Source organism: Notamacropus eugenii, chromosome 3, assembly GCF_028372415.1.
Source record: "Notamacropus eugenii isolate mMacEug1 chromosome 3, mMacEug1.pri_v2, whole genome shotgun sequence".
Lineage (NCBI taxonomy): Eukaryota > Metazoa > Chordata > Mammalia > Diprotodontia > Macropodidae > Notamacropus > Notamacropus eugenii.
This window is the reverse complement of record NC_092874.1, coordinates 281,576,737-281,595,529: the sequence shown is the minus strand read 5'-3', so window position 1 is coordinate 281,595,529 and position 18,793 is coordinate 281,576,737. Positions and strand designations below refer to the sequence as shown.

General features: G+C 43.5%; 1 protein-coding gene across 3 annotated transcripts in view; it reads right to left on the bottom strand.

The window, feature by feature from the left end:
* Positions 1-3,124: 3,124 nt before the first annotated feature.
* APAF1 (apoptotic peptidase activating factor 1) overlaps positions 3,125-18,793 on the bottom strand; it is a 93,374-nt gene continuing 77,705 nt past the window's right edge. For all 3 annotated transcript variants that reach the window (XM_072655653.1, XM_072655654.1, XM_072655652.1), the window contains 5 exons: positions 16,829-16,948; positions 16,302-16,427; positions 15,755-15,880; positions 13,319-13,465; positions 3,125-6,329 (listed from right to left, as the gene is read on the bottom strand). In XM_072655653.1, coding sequence (XP_072511754.1) covers positions 6,183-6,329; positions 13,319-13,465; positions 15,755-15,880; positions 16,302-16,427; positions 16,829-16,948 — 666 coding nt within the window. In that variant the 3' untranslated portion in view covers positions 3,125-6,182. The remainder of the gene's footprint in view (positions 6,330-13,318; positions 13,466-15,754; positions 15,881-16,301; positions 16,428-16,828; positions 16,949-18,793) is intronic.

The following is an 18,793-nucleotide window of genomic DNA, read 5'->3' as shown; positions in this document are numbered from 1 at the left end:
CTTCTCTAAAGGTAAATTAATTAAAATAGATGCCCACACTTGCTGACTTCAATGCTCCAGGGATATGTTTATAAAGACAAAGTTTGGCAGTAAGTTTTAAAAACTGAATAACCGAGTAAAGTTTTATTTCAAACTCAAGGGGCAAGACAATAACAAAAGAGTCAATAATTCTTGATTTGCAAAACTGAAGGAAACTGGTATAACAGTTCAGCTGCTGGGGAGAAAAGCTTTCTTAGAGCAGGAATTGTTTCATGTCTCCCTGAATCATGATAGCGCCATATATCAATGAATCCATCAACAAAAAGCATTTTCCAAGTGCCTGATATGTATATTTCACTGGGGAATACAATGACCAAAAACTGAGTCTCTGCCTTTAAGTTTATAATAATAAAAAATGATAATAGTAAATATCTGTTGAATGAACTGTATCTACCACTAGAAACAAGTGAAGTTCCATAGACTTTGCCCCCACAACAGTCTATTCAGAAGGCTCTTTCACCACCTCAATAGCCCTGTACAGTTGGTGGTAGATAATATTATCCCCATTTGACAGATGAGGAAACTGAGACTCAGAACTTGATTTGCCCTATCTATCACACAGATAATACATGAAAAAACCTCGAAATCAATTTGGGATGTCTGACCTCAAATCCAACGGTCTTTCTCCCTCACTATATCTACATCATGGCCGCCTCCAATTAATCAGGAGAAAATGGCATCTAGAACATATCTTGACTCTGTGGTATAGGAGAAAAAGAACTATGTTCTAAGACTACTGGGAACCAAAGTCCAATGAGGGTTCCAGAAAAACATGAAGCTGAGCAATAGCTTAGGTAATAGTTAATTAGGTAATCAGCATGGAGAAGACTTGGGGAGAGGGCAGATTCCTAATCTTCAAATATTTGAAGGATGGTCACATGGAAGAGGGAACAGATGAGTTCTCACAGACATGAACAACTCATTTCAATGGGATGTGCACCCAGGACATTATGTTAACATACCTAACATACTCTGTAAACCTATATATGTGGTATATAAATGGTAGTTATTAACATGTTTTTAACATGTGGACACTTCTTGAATATCCAGTTATAAAAGAGACTAAACTTTAGCAATATACCACAATCTATACTTTAAAATTAAAGAGCTTGCAGTCCAGGCTCCCTTCCAACTTCCAGGACTTTCTCTACAAAGTACCAGAAATCTCATCATCCTGGAAGCTCACTCCAAAACCAGATTTCATACACTGGAAGTACTTGCCACCTTCCCCGTGGCCTCACACTCTCCTTGGCTGCCCCCCCTCCCAGAACCTCCCTTTTAAGGAGGTTGCTTGGGCCAGCCAAGTTTTCATTCATTTCTAAATTGAACCCTTGACTTTCCTGGATGTTTTCTTCCATGTCCTCACACTGGATACTCCTCTCCCCACTCTCTACTCTACCCCTTTTCAGCTTCCTTTGATGAGCTTGGCTTCCCCCATCAGAATGTAGCTCCTTGAGGCAGGGGACATTCTGCCTGCATTTGTAACCTCAGCCCTTAGCATAGTGCCTGGTCCTTAATAAATGTGTGATCTCTTCCCATCCCCCTAGTTGTTGTTGCTGGTGGTGGTGGTGATGGGGGGTGGGGGCACTGGGGGAGGTAGGGGAGGTAGTGGGGGTAGTGGGGGTGGGGTGGGGGGGGTGGCAGTGTAATACAATGCAATTAAATTAAAACTCAAATACACTTATGCTTTTGAGATAGCAGGAGGTGTGTATGATATATCTGATGCTGCTCCAAAAGGCAAGCTCAGGACCTATGGGCAGACTCAGAGCAATACACTTTCTGGCTCTGTTTTAATAGAGATCCAAAAACTGAATAACAACTATTTCTAAGGCATTTCAAGGCTGATCTTTCTTTCAAGATAACGAGATAGGTAAATCTGACATTACTTCCATTTTGCATGCAGGGACAACTGTGAATCAGAATACTTTAGTAGCATGCCCAAGGCCGTGGAACCAGAACAGAGCTGTCTGGTGGACGGCAAAGTCCCTTTATCTCCCGAAATCTTCAAGCAAGATGGACCTACCACCTGATGGGGAAGGCACAAAAGGGAATCCTTCCCCAGCTAGGACACAGGACCAGAGAAAATTTAAGGTTCCATCCAGCTCCTGGGACCTATAATTAATAATATCCAACACATATATATCACTTACTATGTGCCAGGCACTTTACAATTTCCTCTCATTTAGTCCTCACAACAACTCTGAGAGGTAGGTGCTCTCATTATCTTCATTTGACAGATGAGGAAACTGAGGCAGACAGAGATTAAGTGATTTGCCCAGGGTCCCACAGCTAGTAAGTATCTGAGGTCAGATTTGAACTCATGTCTTCCTGACTCCAAGCCCAGCACTCTACCCACTGTACCAACTATGGTAAAATGGCATCCACTGATAGAAACCTTTAAGGCTTGCAATGAGGTTTCTATGTCTGGTCTTCATAGGATCCTCAGCCCAGAGAAAGGCAAGACAAAAAGTAGCACTGTCCCCATTTTACAGATGAGCAAACAGGTTCACACCGCTAATCAGAGGGGAAACTGAGCTTCCAACTATAACAAAAAAACCTTGTTCCTCCTTAACCTCCCCTCTCACCACAAAAAAAAAAAAAAAAAAAAAAAGCCTGTATGAACACATTAAAGCAATTAATAGCTGAACCTTGGTCAACCAGGAAACGGATGCAAAGCTACTCCAGAAATCACCCAAGGTACTGAATTAAAATAATTTCAGGACTGCGTTTGACATAGCCTGCTTGGAAGGAACCCTGCAGATATGGAAACACCCAGGGGTGGTTTATGTACACATGTGGTCATCCTCCTGCCTGAACAGACTTTCGGGCAGCCTGGCTACCAAATCCTACCCTCCATTTGAAAGGATTCTCCCTCCTGCCACCGCAGATGCCCTGGTTAATTCCACCAAGGAGACAGAGAAAAGGAGGAACACACATAGACTCATCCAGAAGAGACCAGCCATCTGAAGGAGACTCATAAATGGGTCTTACTTTTTTCGACCAGCCTGGACAAAGCCCAGCCCAACGGCATTTTGGACAAAAACCACGTCAGTCTGTTTGCTTATAAAGGAAGAGACATTTCAAACAGGATTCCAAAAGTTTATTTGTACAAATAACATCTTTAAAAATTTGTTTAAAAAATGTATAGCAAAGGGAAAACAAAAGGATTCATGTACAAACTAGTATCATTTAATAGACACTTACATAGTAAGAGGTATACAACATGTGGTCACAGAGAAATGAGTCAGAGGACAAACTGGGGTTCCCAATATAAACACCAGATGGTCAGGAAAGACTGCTTAACAGGGTCCCATGAGAGCGACAAAACAAAGCCATCTTTCCTCCGGAGACACTGCTCACGACCTAAGGGGCCAGCCCTTTTGTCATTCTATCATCATGTTAGGCTGTGCTTTTTCCTTTGCTGTCCTATCTTGGAAGCCCTGTATGAAGAAGGGTCTTTTGATGTGAGAGGAGGCACATACAACAAATAACCCTTAAAGCAAAAAATGTACAAATATGTTTTCAAATTAAACATAATGCCAGAACAACGAGAAGTGACATGGTACAATGGAGAGGACACTGGCTTTGGAGTCAGGAAGACCTGGATTCAAATCCTACCTCAGACACTTACTAGCTGTGAGACCCTGGACAAGTCAGCTAACATTTCTGTGCCTCAGTTTCCTAATCTATAAAATAAGAGGGTGGGATCTGATGGCTTCCAAAGCTCCCTTCCAGCTCCAAATCTATAATTCTATGAACAAACTATGCCTGGCTTTGTGTAATAGAGGTGTTTCTGGAAAAGTGCACACATAATTATTGCTCTATATCCAATCATGACCAGACAAAAGGGAAATGATTATTTACATGCTAACTGGTTCCTTTTAAAGGGAAAAACAACAACAACAACTCATCTTTTCCTATTTTGGTTTTGGCTAGAACAGCTCATACCTGAGATGGCTTTTCTCTACTCACCATGAGAAAACGCCAGAGAGTCAGGGGTGATTTTACCCTCCTTGTCCACCAACGAGCTCCAAAGCTCTCCTGAATTCAGGAAGTTCTTGCTCCCAACAAGTCCCTCAAGTTTAGCACAGACGAGAGTCTGTCAATTCCCCATGCACAAGTGATACCAGTCATCGCACCAAGGTCCACCACAGAACTCTACTTTCTCATCTGGACCTCTTAAGACTGGCAAACTGCATTTAAAACTGCAAAAAGCGTGGCTTTTGTTAACCATCTCCATTAGGTCGATAACAAGCCACATTTCTGGAACACTTTGAGGAGGACCAAGAGCTTCTCCCTCCAATGTAATGGTGAAAGTGCTATTGACCCCCACCTCATAAGACTTCAAAATTGAGGCTCAGAATGGTGAAGGACTGTGGTCAAGGAAGAAGGGCAGGACTCCAACTCTGGTCTCATTTCACAGCTTTCATGTTGCAGCAGAAGGCATTCTGGGCTTGCTCACTCAGCCACCCCTGGATCAACAAGGCCTGAGGCAGTCACCTCATCTTTCTCAACTTCAGTTTCCCCATCTGTAAAAGAGGACTAGAGGATCCCCTGAGAGAACCCTATGCGACAATGATTCATTCTCCTTTGCTTCTCCATTCCCTTCCTCCCACTGCTGAATGTTGATACAATTTTCCTCTAAATGAGTGGCCCTCTCTGGTTTGGCTGAACCAGTAACAGATTTCCATGGCACCCCAACATGGAACATCCACTTTTCACACACTTTTTGAAGAGGGCAAAAAACCCCCTACAAAGTCACAACTGGCATTGCTAAGAGTTAAAAGCCCTTCCTTTAAACAGGGACCAAGTCCTAGGGGCTTCTTTGTTCATAAAAAAATAACAGCAGTTCTAAAAACTCAAGATGGAAGGCACCTTCAACAATCATCTAGTTCATTTTGTAGATAAGAAAACTGAGACCCAGAGAGATTAGCAGAAGTCATGCCATTCATCAAAGAAGCAGATAAGACTATCACAGCATATTTCAATCTATAATTAAACTTCCCCCTAATGAAGATGGGTTTTCCCTACCCCAAAACTATTTTTCAGTGAAAGGTATTCACCCACCCTCCAAAAAAAGGTTTCTAATAAACTGGGGCTCAGACAATGAAGGATTCTGACCAGGATGTAGAGGTGAAGGGACTGAAAGCCCATGACATCAGTCCCAAATCACATTTCTAGAGTCTGGGTGGCCCACTATGATCTCCCTGGTACCACGATGGGGGGGGGGAGGGGGGCGGGAAGAGGAGAGGAGGGTATAATGAAAATATATGGGCTACTGGATTTAGTTTTTCTGCATCATTCCATAATTATGGCTTTATAAAGAAGCAAGTTTGAAATTTGACATTTAAGTCAACAGTGCAACCATAAAATATTTTTAAAGCAATTTTGAGACCTGTGATTTCACTAGAAGAGATCCTGGTGTGTTAATTCCCTCCACCAATGCAGATCAGTCACTCATCTGCCACTTATAGTCTTAACAGAGTTAAAAGTTAACACTTTACAGGTTAAATGACTTTCCCCCATAGAGCAGCAGCAGGAAGTGACCCCACGTCTTCCGGATCCCAAGGCCATCCATCCCATCAGCTATTACAATACACTGCTTCTCATAAAGTACATTTATGAGATACAAAACATGATAACTTAAAAAAGTTTCCTTCACTTAAATGCCTTCCCCATAATGGGGTTGGGGGGGCAGGAAAGGGAAGTAAGAGTTGCTCTGTGAAGATACCTCCCTAGACTGATCCCCCAAACCTGAAAAGCATTTTTCCTACTTCCCAGATATCTACTTTCCTTTTACTGAGTCTCATTAATTATGTAAACCAATTTGAATATATCTGAAAACAGAATTATATCAACAGTATAACAAGCTACATAAATTGCCTTTTGCAACTGAAAGTACAAACTGGTAACAATAATAATGATTATAGAAAACAAGATTAAAGGTGTCCTCATCTGGGGGAAAATCTACATAAACATTATTCATCTGACAACAAGCACATGTAACGAATTCAATACTGCACAATGATTCACAGTTTAGTAAAATTTGACATACAGAGTCTGAGTGGGCCCCTCCCCCATGCCCAATGCCAAAGCACGTAGCCACAAGCAGTCAAGGATGACTTACACTGAGTGTAGCATTCTCATTCTAATGCTTGCAGTACATATAAAATCCCGAGGTTATCAACAGTCACGTATGTTTTGAAAGTAGGAGACACTAGAATTGTCTTGAGATTGGTTCCATTTGTGTAGAAGGTCTGTAACGATTCGCCAGTGTCCACGTCCCACCACTATCAAAAGACAAAACAGAGTCTCAGATGGAGCGAATTACAAAATCCAGAACCTGAGAGCTGAGAGAGACCTCAGAGGCCATCTAGTTCGACCCATGAACACAACGAAGACAGCCATGTTCCCTGCGAGCTGTCCTCTGTGTCCCATCGCTCCTCCACTCCCAAGCCCAATGAAACCCAATCCAGCTGTAGGTGAGGGCCCCCTGATGAGGTCACAGGCCTCATGGAGAGAAGGTAATTGAAGGACAGTGTGGGCTGAGAACGGTAACTGACCTCGTGTATAAAGTACTTAAACTCTGAGCCTCCATCCCCTCCTCTGCAAAGAGAGGCTAACATACACAGCATGCACTGACCTCCCTGGGCTGGCGGGAGTTTCAGGGAGTCTGCATGGACAGCATTTTGTAAATGCTAAAGTGCATTCTAAAGGTCAAGTATTTTCATTCATTATCTTATTTTTCTCATCTTTTGGATAAGGTTCTGATGAAGTCAGTACTAATAATTTTTATCTATTTAATGCTCTTTAGACTCTTAGACACACAGATTAAATAACTGCTTTTTGTAATTTCAATAAGAGCATTTGTTTGTTATCTCCCAGTCAGCTTCTCTGATTAACCATGGTGACTGCTACACAAAGCAATCCATCAACATGCACATATTAAGTACCTACTATGTGCCAGGTTTTGTGCTAGTCCTAAGGTTACAAAGACAAGAATGAGATAATTCCTGCTCTTAAGAGGCTCCAAGTTCACAGAGGGAGATAACACATACATAGGTACAAATGGAGAGACAAAATAAATACAAAGTCACTTGACAGAAAGGATTGGCAGCTGGGGGGATCCAAAAAGTGTAGGAAGGTGTAGGAGGGTGGTCTTTGATCAGGGTATGTCCACCACCAAGCATCTATAAAGTGCCTACTATGTGCCAGGTACTGTGCCAAGCACAAAAATTTCTATGTATTACCAATAAAATCTACAAGCAAGAGACAGAAATTGCATTTTCAATAACTGCAGACAAATAAATAAAATACTTGGGAATCTACCTGCCAAGATAAACCCAGGAACTACATGAACACAGTAACAAAACACTTTTCACACAAATAGTCACATCTAAACAATTAGAAAAATATTAACTGCTCGTGGGTAGGTCAAGCCAATATAATAAAAATGACAATTTTATCAAAATTAATTTATTTGCTCAGTGCCATGCCAACCAAACGACCAAAAAATTATTTTACAGAGTTATGAAAAACTAATAACCAAGTTCATCTGGAAGAACAAAAGGTCAAGAATATCAAAGGAATCAATGAAAAAAAATGAAAAAAAAAGTGAAGGAAGGTGGTCTAGCAATGCCAGATCTCAAACTATGTTACAAAGTGGTAACCATCCAAACAATCTGATACTAGCTAAAAAACAGTTGTGGAGCAGTGGAACAAAATACAGGTACAAAATATACAGTAGTGAATGACCATGGCAATCTAGTGTTTAATAAACCCAAAGATCCAAGCTTTTGGAACAAGAACTCACTATCTGACAAAAACTTCTGAAACTGGAAAAACAGGAAAAGATAGTGGCACAAACTAGGTACAGACCAACATCTCACAACATATACTAAGATAAGGTCTAAATGGGTACAAATTTTAGACATAAAAGGTGATACACACAAATTAGGAAGTATGGAAAATATTTACCTCTCAGGTCTATGGATAAGAGAAGAATGTATGACCAAACAAGAGATAGAGAACATTAGATGATGTAAAATGGATAATTTTGATTATATTACATTAAAAAAGGCCTATGCAAACAAAACCAAAGCAGCCAAGGTTAGAAGGAAAGCAGAAAACTGAGGGAAAAAATTTATGGCAAGATTCTCTGATAAAAAAAGCTTATTTCCCAAATATAGAGAATTGAACAAATTTATAAGAATACAAGTCATTCCCCAATTGATAAATGGTCAAAGGATATGAACAGGAAGTTTTCAGAAGAAGAAATCAAAGAAAGCTATCTATACGTATCTGGAAAAAAATGCCTAAATCACTGTTAATTAGAAAAACAAATTAAAACAACTGATAGATACCATCCCACATGGAAAAACCGGGACATTAATGCAGTTGGTGGAGTTGTGAACCAATCCAACCATTCTGGAGAGCTATTTGTAACTATGGCCAAAGGGACATAAAACTATGTATATCCTTTGACCCAGCAATACCACTACTGTCTGTATCTCAGAGAAAAAAAGTAACAGGGTCTGTATTTACAAAAATATTTATAATAGCTTTTTTTGTGGTGGTAAAGAACTGGAAATGGAGGGGACGTCCACATGACTGTGAGGGACTCCCACTGTGCTAGAAGAAATGATGACTGGACTTCTTTTGGAAAAGCCTGGGGAGACTTACATGAACTGAGGCAAAGTGAAGGAAGCAGAATCAGGAGAATGTGGCACACGGTAACAGCAACATTGTATCATGATCAGCTACGAATGACTTCACTATTCTCAGCAATACAATGACCCAAGACAATTTCAAAGGACTCACGATGAAGAGTGTTCTCCACCTCCAGGGAAAAAATGGGCAGAGTCTGACCGCAGCTGGAAGCAGACCTCTTTTACTTTCTGTCCCACATTTTCTTTCATAACATGGCTAATATGGAAATATGTTTTGCATGATGGCACATGTATAATTTATATCAAATTGCTTGTCTTCTCAAGAATGGGGGAAGGGAGAGTAGGAGAAAATCTGGAACTCAATTTAAAAAAAATGAATATTGAAAAAAATTTACCATATAATTGAGAAAAATAAAATATAAGACAACAATTTTTTAATAAAAAAAAGAATTATCATATGGAGACAGCCCTGCATAATACAGAGTTGAGGACCTAGGTTTGAGTTCCACCACTGACACAAGCAGGCTGAGTGACCCTGGTGGAGTGCCTTCACCTCTGGGGCCCCAGGCTACTCCCTAAGACTGAGGCTACAGTGAGGGCAGGGGATTGATCCATCTGGAAATCTACATGATGTCAACATAAAAAGTATCAACAAAAATGAGTGTTTCCAAAGCTGCAATTAACTCTTTAGAGTCCTACGACTGTGAGCATCCTTCTCTATCCGTTGGTCAGTCAGGAAGGCCTGGGCGCTGTTTCATGTCCACATTCCATAGCCTATCCTGGGCACTCTGTGGGACCTTCTTTCTTTAGTGCTATCATGAGCAGCAACCTGGGCAGTTAAGGCCTCTCGGACCCTCCTTTGTCTTCCTGACATTTCCATTTCCCAGGCCCCAAAGGCCTTTGTTCTCAGTCATCACAGAAGCTGCTGCTTGTACTTTTAATTTGCTCCATCGCTTTCAGATACATGCCAGCTCGTTGTCATCATCAGCTCAACTGCACTAGCTGCTTCACCTTAAGAGGCCAGCAGACAAGGGCTATCCAGGGATGGCCAAACAACCCAGGTCAAGCTCCCATACTGGTCAGCAGGAGGACTGGGTCCATGAATGGCTGCTGCACTGTGCCTGGGCCTAGACAGTTGGACCCTTACCATTTCATAGAAGCTGTTGTCTCTGACATGTCCATAGCAACAAGAAGGTTTTCACATACTAAAAGCACTTGCTTTGTTTAGAGTTCTTAGGATTAGGTTACTGACTTCCATAGTACCTGGTAAGCCAGGTAAATTCTGATGAGACGTGGGGGGGAAATCATTTTTGTGATATTGTGCCAGAACACCCGCCCCCCGCCCCAACAGGGTAAGGTGAAAAGAATGCTAGGTTTGGAGTCAGGGGAACAGAGTTCAAATCCCAGTTCTACCAACCTTGACACTGGCTGACCCCCAAGCCCAGAATGCTCCCTGTCCCACTTCCACTTCTTAGAATTCCTCAGCTTTTCCTTCAAAGCTCAGCTCCAGCATCACCCCTTACATGGGCTTTTCAGGATCTGGCTCAACCACAATAGCCTTGAATTTTCTTTGTGTAGGTTTTGTATATGCCTATAAATATACACATTATTATCCCTGATGGAATATAATCTCCCTAAGGGAAGGCTTTGTTTTGTGCTTAGCTACTAGCACTACATATAGCACATAGTAGGCAATAAATGCTACCTGACTGATTATTACCCATGTGATCTTAAGCAAGCCAATTCCCCTTCATGGTCTTGTTCTCCAGGAAAGGTGAGTGTTGGGTTCAATACCTGTAAAGATCCTAAATATTAAGTAAGAGGTGGGAGTCTAGTCTAGGGGCTCATCTCCTTCTCTGTGGCACAGTCTAAAGTGGTGAAGCCCAAGGAGCCCTTCTTGCAATCACACCTTCTTCTGACATATATCACTGAAGGAAATGCTACATTTCTGTTAGCGCTTAGTGAGAAAAATGGTGCCCTTTCCTCACCATCTGAGTTCACAGACCCTTGCAGACTGCTGGGTTAAGAACTGTTGGTATTTTGATAAAGAACAGAATTTTGAATAAGAGCACCTGTGGTGCAGTCCTGGTTCTGTTTCAAACAATCTGTGTGACCTTGATCCAGTCACCTCCAACCCTCAGTTTCCTTCTATGTCAGATGAGAGGGTTGGCTGAGATGACCTCCATAACTGTGGACTCCCTCCAACATGACATCCCTGTGACCCAATCTCAATGAATCAGTATTTCAGGCCAGGAGCAAGAAGAGCCCAGGCCTATCCAAAGCCTTAAAGACTCTGTCAGCACTAGGTCAGAGCGGGTCATTTGTATTAAGGTAAGACTGTGTAAGTAGTGAAAATAACAAGAAAAAATATGATTAAAGACAAGGAACTGAGAGACTGAGCAGTGAAGAGCCCTGCCCAAAGTTATCCAGCCATGAAATGTCTGAGGCAAGAGACACGTGCTACTCTTCCTGGCACATGGGGGCCAGGGCACCAACTCTTCCTAAGGGGAATATCTGTACCCTGAGAATGACCAGGTGGCAATGGGATTTTTTATAACTCAAAATATAACTCATTTAAATGAGACCAAGAAGCTTCCTCAGACCAAGTGAAAGAGCAGAACCTGGCATCTAAAGACCTAAGTTCCTCTCTTTCTGATGCCTCCTGCCAAGGCAACCTGAGCAAGTCACTGCTTCTCTTTGGGCCACAGTTTCTTCATCTATAAAATGAGAGAGCTGGCCTTCTAGGTCCCTTCTGGCTCTAGAATCTATGAAGCAATTCAATTCAAGTCAATTGATTAAGAGCCCACATGTACCAGGCACTGTGCTAAGCATAAGGGACACAGAGACAAAAACAGTCCTTGCCATCCTACAAACTACGTAAAACAATCTCAAAATGACAAACATACCTTAATTTACCTATTGTATAAAGAGAGATTTCCTATATGATAAAACTTTAATTAACTGGAACCCAATTAGGCAGAGTCCTTAATGAACCACAATTCTTTTCTAGACTTGGGTTTTATCAGGAAAAAAAAACACAATAGACCTAAGAATAAATATAGCCAGCTCATTAGCTCATGTGGGCCTTACAGCTCCCCTCCCACAAGTGCAATCACCGCTGCCTCACAGACTGGGCAAAGTGAAGTTACAAAATATTAAACATCTTACCCAGAATCACACATGGAGGTGGCAGGTCTGAGCCTGGCACCTGGTGCTCTTCCACCTGACTCCAAACAAACCCAGGGCAGTGGGAAAACCCTGAACTAGGAGTAGTCCATTTGGGATCTGGGCCTACGTCCTTCTGGTGGGATCGCAGAAATGTGGTCTCAAGTACTCTCAGAAAGACCCTGGGCATTCCTTCCAGGGCATTCCCAGAGCCTACCCTCTGCCACGAAGGGGCAGCAAGAACCACAGCAAAGACACTGATATAACACCTCAAAGTTGACAAAGCCTCACAAAGATAGGCAGGTAGCACAAGTATGATTGTTTCTATTTTACAGATGAGTAGAAAGAAAGAGGAGAAGGGACTTGCCTGCAATTATCAGAGTTGGGGTTCAGACCCAAGTCTCTCTCACAACGCCAAGGCATATGATTTACTGCACACTGCCTCTCCCTGCTAGGTGCAGAGGGTAGGGCCATGTCAGCACAGGTACTTTCTTTCCTGAGCCATATCAGAGATACACAGATGCCCCCAAGGGATGGGGCATATATTGCCATGGCACTATTTTCATGGGTGGGAGGCTCCCCTGGGGTCTTACATTCCATCTTGGATCAATTCAAACTCCCACAAGACACCCAAATGACCCACAGGACTTAAAATTCCCGGCCTTGTTCCTCCTCTTTCAATATCCCTAGTAACACTACGCAGGCCACCTCAGAGAGCTGTGTGTGTATACATGCACATGTGTGTACATGTGTGCAAGGTAGGGAGGAGAGGTCAGGGCATGCAGAGTCTCCTGATAACCATCCACAGCCCTCGATACTGAACCCACTCCAATTTCCCTTAGTTTGACCACAGTCAGTGGACAGGCCACAACTCTGATGAGAGTGCCACATCATACCCTCCCCAAGCCACAGTGTGTTCCCTCCTCTATTGTGTGTTCAGAAATGCCCATTTTATTTGGTATTTGTTAAATTCAAAACAAACATTTAATTCTTATTATATTAAATTTAAATTTTCAAAAAGATTCTAAAAGAAGGTGCTCCAGTGCCCAGGTGGCTCCAAGTTTCGTGATCTCTATAACTGTTTTTAGCTTGTACCTGTGGTATCACTGAGGCAGGGAGCACCCAGGAAGCAAACTCTGAACCAATGCAGTCCAGCACCTGCTTTGTAACTGGTGAGTTTGAGAGAGCTGCCTGTGTACACTGAGAGGTTAAGTGACTTGCTTCAGACCATAAAACTGGTATGTGGCAGGACATGAACCCAAATCTCCCTGAGTCCCAGACCAGCTCTTTCTCCACTATACCAAGGCTGCCCCTCGTTTATAGGAAAGCAATAATAACCCCTGTCCTAGCTGCCTGCCTCACAGTCATCATGGGGGTCCAATGCAATAAACCCCCGACCCCTTCACAGCCTGGCTCCATCTCTCTCCCACTTAGAATGGCCTTACCTTCAGATAGCCACCGGCTGACACAAGCATTCTGCCATCAGGAGAGAAGTGGAGGTCAGTCACCCAGCCCACATAGGTCGCCTCTCCTTTCTCCACAGTCACAGGAACACAGGAATGAAGCTGCTCACCGGTGGAGACATTCCATATCTACACACACACACACACACAAAGAAGGGCATCAGTGGAAGCAATAGGAACCAAAGCTGCTTCTAAGTGAGGGCTGCCTCCCCTTCCCTGGACTTTCCACCCAGGTGGAGGATCCTCCAAACAGCAGCATAGGTGAAGAAAAGAAAACTGACAAGACTCAACTTTTCCTGCACAACATGTGAAGATGCTACACAAACTTATCACAGAAATAGGGAAAAAACCCTGCCCAGAATCAGCCCTCTCCAGCCATCATACACAACCCTCCATCCCCCAACTCCATACTTTTGCTGCTGGCTGTGCCTCATGCCTCAAACACCCTTTCTTACCTCTGCCTCTTAGAAAAGAATCTCTGGATTTCCCTAAGATTCAATTCAAGCATCACCTTCTTTATGAAGCCTTGTCTGATGCCTTCCCACAAAATGTTACCTGAATTTATCTTGTCTCTAATTTGCATGAGGTAGCTGCGACAAAGTGCATGGAGAGGAGACCTCACAGGCATGAAGACATGAGTTCAAGACCCACTTCTGACAGAGACTCCTCGTGTAATTGGGTTTGTCTGTGCAGACAGTGTATATGAGGATATGAGATACACAGTAGCTGTGTCACAGACATATAGACAGGCAATCTCCTGGTGATTTCTGGTGTCTGGGGCAGGGAGTTCCTTCCCCAGACACAGGTCAGGGCCCTGAGAAGGCAAGGGCCTTGCCCAGGGTCACATGTCAGGTATGGTTCAAAGGCAGGACTTGAACCCAGACCTCTCTGGCTCTGTTTCCACTGTGCCACATCCCAGTTGAAGCCCTTCCATGTGAGCACTGCCCTCTATATCCAAGTTTACATCAGCAGGCGCCATCAAAGAAACAAGAATGGCATGAAGTGGCAGAGACTTTATTCAGCACTGACTACGCACCAGAACTGAACTAAGTACCCGTGATAGTGAGAGGAGGGTGAGGCAGGGCTGGCTCTCACCAAGTGAGGCAACGTAGAGAGGAAGGTTCTTTTGCAAGTCTCAGGGAGCAATGGCAAGGCAGATGGTAATGCCAGGGAAGCTGGAGGGCACAGTATCAAGGCACAGAAAGACTGGCAAGAGATTTGATTGGAAAAGACCAGTACTCTGGTCATGTGGCAGCAGCAAGGCATACAAATGGCCTACTCCCTGGTGCACTGGTACCCATGGCCTGGCTCTGTTACAGGGTCAGGTGGCTGGCTTTTTAACACTGGGTTTATGTCACCCAGGCTAGAAGTGCTACAGCCACCACTCACAAGTCCAACCCCACTGCTAACCCATGCGGCACAGAATCTCAGACTCACTGCATTTATGACCTGGGCTGCCTGACCCCTCCTTAAGCAGCCTCACCTCATTGGCACTGCCTCAGGGATGACTCCTGACTGGCACAGCTCACTGTAGCTCACAACTGCCAAGCTCAAGGGCACCACCAGCAGCCTCCCCCTCCCCAGAAGCAGGTGTTCCCTGACACCTAGCTACAGGGATAATGTTAAAGGTCTCACAGGAAAATCTCCGTCATGTTTCACAGTGATTTAGGGAAGGGCAGGGACAAAAGTTAGCTAGGACAAAGAGGTATGGAAAGGTCGAGCATCCCTTCAGTGCAGTCATGGCTCCCCTGAAGAAGCATTGTAGCATAAACATATGGTCTTAGCACAGCCAAAAGGGGTTGGAGAGACACACGCACTTCCTGAACCACAGAGAAATGAGGGCCATCCGGCAGCAGCCACACCTACCCTTTACCTCCCAAAGCCTTGCATGCTCAACATCTGAAATGCTCATCTTTCCTCCACTGATGAACAAACTGTGCAGATGAGCAGACCCTGGAGAGAGCCCTTGGGCTACCTATTGCATGGTCAAAGAATTCAGAACGATTGGGCTTGCCTTCTTTCTTCTCGAAAAAGCATTCATTTGTTATTTGAGAAGACAAAGGAACATTTTAAAGAATTATTTTCCCCTCTAATTCTTCCAAAAAACACTGAGCCCAGGCACATTTAGAGTAAGGATGACTCCTCCAAGCTCCCACTACCAGGGTTCTAAGACAGAAAGCAATAGCAAATGACTGGGCCTGCCCCACCCCACCCCAAGGAAACGTTTGGCCCTGATCTCAAATGGATCCCCCTCTGATGTGGGTCAAGGCTGTGAAAACAGCATGCGCAGGACCTTCCAGAAGACCAAACAAGGATGAATGCAACAAGCTCAAGATCTTGGGGAAGGGGTCACAAGGGTGCTGACCCCCTAGACAATAATCAAGAGAAGCAGCAGGAGCATGGCACCGAGAGCCGTACCCTGATTTCTCCATTGTCGTCTCCTGTGGCCAGGAGGGCACTGTCCCCAGAGAAGACAGAGCATCGCACACAGCCTTCATGACCCCGCAGCTCATGAAGAGAGGACTGACTCTCAAAGCTCCAAATCTAGGGGAGAAAAAAGGTTTTTAAAAAAGTAGATAGCTCTTTCATAAGCAGTGGAAAAACTATTTAGACTACGCAACCCAGGAATTGCCATCTATCTTAGAGAACGCATCAGAACAATAAGTGACACAGAAAAACTAATCAAATCATACAGGATTAAGGGCCTCAGGATGTATGTATTTTGATCCCAGTAGACATACAAAATATCAGTGTGAGGGAACTCCGTCCACCAAAGAAAACCATAATCTAACTATGACTTCATAGATAAGTCTTAGGAAGCAATTTGGGCTTGCAGAGGTAAAATACCTCTCATCAGAGGTGGAATTGGAACTCAGGTCTTTCTGACTCCACACCCAGCACCTGATCCACTGCTGTCTAAACAAGGCCAATTCACCCCCATGTCAATCCCAATTCACCAAAATACCTTTGCAGTCTTGTCAGCAGAGGTAGACGAAAACTTGGTGCCATCTGGAGAAACACCACAGGACAAAACTGTACCTTGGTGGCAAACAAAGTCCTTCTCTACCTTGCCAGTAAGGATATTCCAAACCTTTAAAAGAAAATTGGGGGGTGGGGAGGAATGTGGCAAGAACACTCTGAATTTGTGAGCCCACTCAGGAATAGAAGAGATTAATTCCAGGCGTAACACATGAGCTGTGATTTTTTTCCAATCAGTTAATCTAAAGAGCTAGAAGCCAACAGAGCTAAGAAACAATAGGTATGACAAAATCTCTGTTCAAACTTTCTTGCAGCTCGGAGGGCCCTGAAGCTAAATGCAGAAGAAAGGACACCAATAGAAACCCCTGACGTGGGGGACAGTGGCCCTGGAGAGACTCCCCAACACCACAAACATTCAGGTCTCTGACTTAAATCAATGCAGTTTCTACAAAGTAATCCAGGTGACTGGCGAGTATGCCAACAGAAACAATGGCCACCAGAGCTTCCAGCTACCTTAACTGTGCCATCAAAAGACCAGGTCAGAAGCCGTGAATTCTGCAGGAGCTGGAAGTCCTTCACAGGCTCTTGATGCGCTTTGAGAAACACAAACTCCTTCGACTGCCAGTTCCACACCTACGAGCCAAGGGATAAAGTCATCTGTTAGGAACCCTGCTTGGATATACATACCTTTGTGCCTCCTGACAGAGAAATGTGCTTTTCACGTCTACAGGCATTGTGGTACAGTGGACAGTGGCAGATGTTCAATAGGGAAGATGTAAGTTCAGATCCCGAGACACTTAAAAGCAACATTCCAAAAGCAAGGATCTGCTCCTTTCATGCCTCCCGCTCAAAAAGCTCTAGGAGCTCTCAAACGCTCTGGAATCCAATACAAGCCCCTCTTTGATATTTAAAATCCTTTGTGGATCTGACTCTGGTCCACCTTCCCAGGCTTATCACACAGCACTCCTCTTCACACACTCTGCAACCTGACTCTACAGGTCTCCAAGATGTTCCTTACATCCCATCTCCAGTCTTGGTAACTTTGCATGGACTGTGCCCCATGCCTCGGATGCCCTCCCTCCTCACATCTGCCTCTCACTCCATGACATTCCCCCCACACCTACGCCCCAGTCACTCAGGCCCTCCTTCCCAAACCTACTTTATGTGTGTCCTCTATGTATACTGTACGTGCTTAGATGTGGATGTGTGGTCTTCCCTGATGGAACATAAGCCCTTTGAGAGCAGGGACTACTTTGCTTTCATCTTTGCCTCCCCAGGGCCTAACACAGAGCAGGTACTTGATAAATGTTGGACAATTAAGTTTAGTGGTGGAAATAACACAAATTACTTATCCAGGTTTCTGAACTACAAAAATCTTTGCAAAACCACAGATGTGAATTAACTGAAAACCCCTAGTGTTCTGGACTGGTCAGCTGACCCCTACACAAAGCATTTATTAAGCTCCTGTTATGTACCAAGCACTGAGAATAGAAAGATATCCTTATCATCCTCATCATCACTGCTATTATTATTTTATGCACAAGCAGACATCTTGACGAACAAGGATGAAACTGGAGGAGTGGCTGACGCTTGAACCTCATTCTCATCTGAGCTGCTCAAAAGAAGAACACACACACACATGCATGCCCACACATACACGCACGCATGCGCACGCACACACAGATACAGATATACACACACAGAGTTGAGTACAGAAATAGATTTCACTCAACAGGAAAATATGAGGGGAAGAGGGAAGGAGGAGTTAGAAGGAGAATAGGTTAAATGAGGGATTAGTCCTAAGTAAAACAAACTCTAACAATGTACAAAAATATTTATAGTTCTTTTTAAAGTGGCAAAGAATGGGACTGAGGGGGTACATATCCCCATAAACTGGAAAATCGATAAACAAATTATGATATATAAATGTGATAGAATACTGTTGTTCTGAACTCCTATTAGCATATGACCTACCAGGATTCCAGAAGACTAACGATGAAATACGCTATCTACCTCCTGACAGAGAAGTAAAAGAACCTCAAGCACTCCACAACCATCTACAAAAACATTTTTCAATTCTTTTTTTTTTTTACACTTGCTTCATCCGTCCCGGGAATTCTGGTTGGGTTTGTGCTCAAGCTGTGTTTTTCTCTGAGGCCTTGCTTACAGACATTTTGGAGTCATTCTCTCCTTCTGGATAGGTATCTTGACATTCTGACATAATAGCTCATTATGGTGTGGTTCTTTTGTGTGTTTGTTTTCTCATTCTTCCAGCCTACTTTCTGAATTCAGACTTGAACTTAGAACTGGACTCTGGCACTTCTGAAAGAAAGGTTTGAGCTTTTGGGGAGTTTAGAGTGATATGTTATTTCAGGATCTCAGGGATAGTTCAGGCTGAGGAACTCCACGTTTTCAGTGCTCCCAAAGTGGTCTGATTCAGGGCAAAATTATTTGGTCCCCTTGGTATGAGCACTGAAA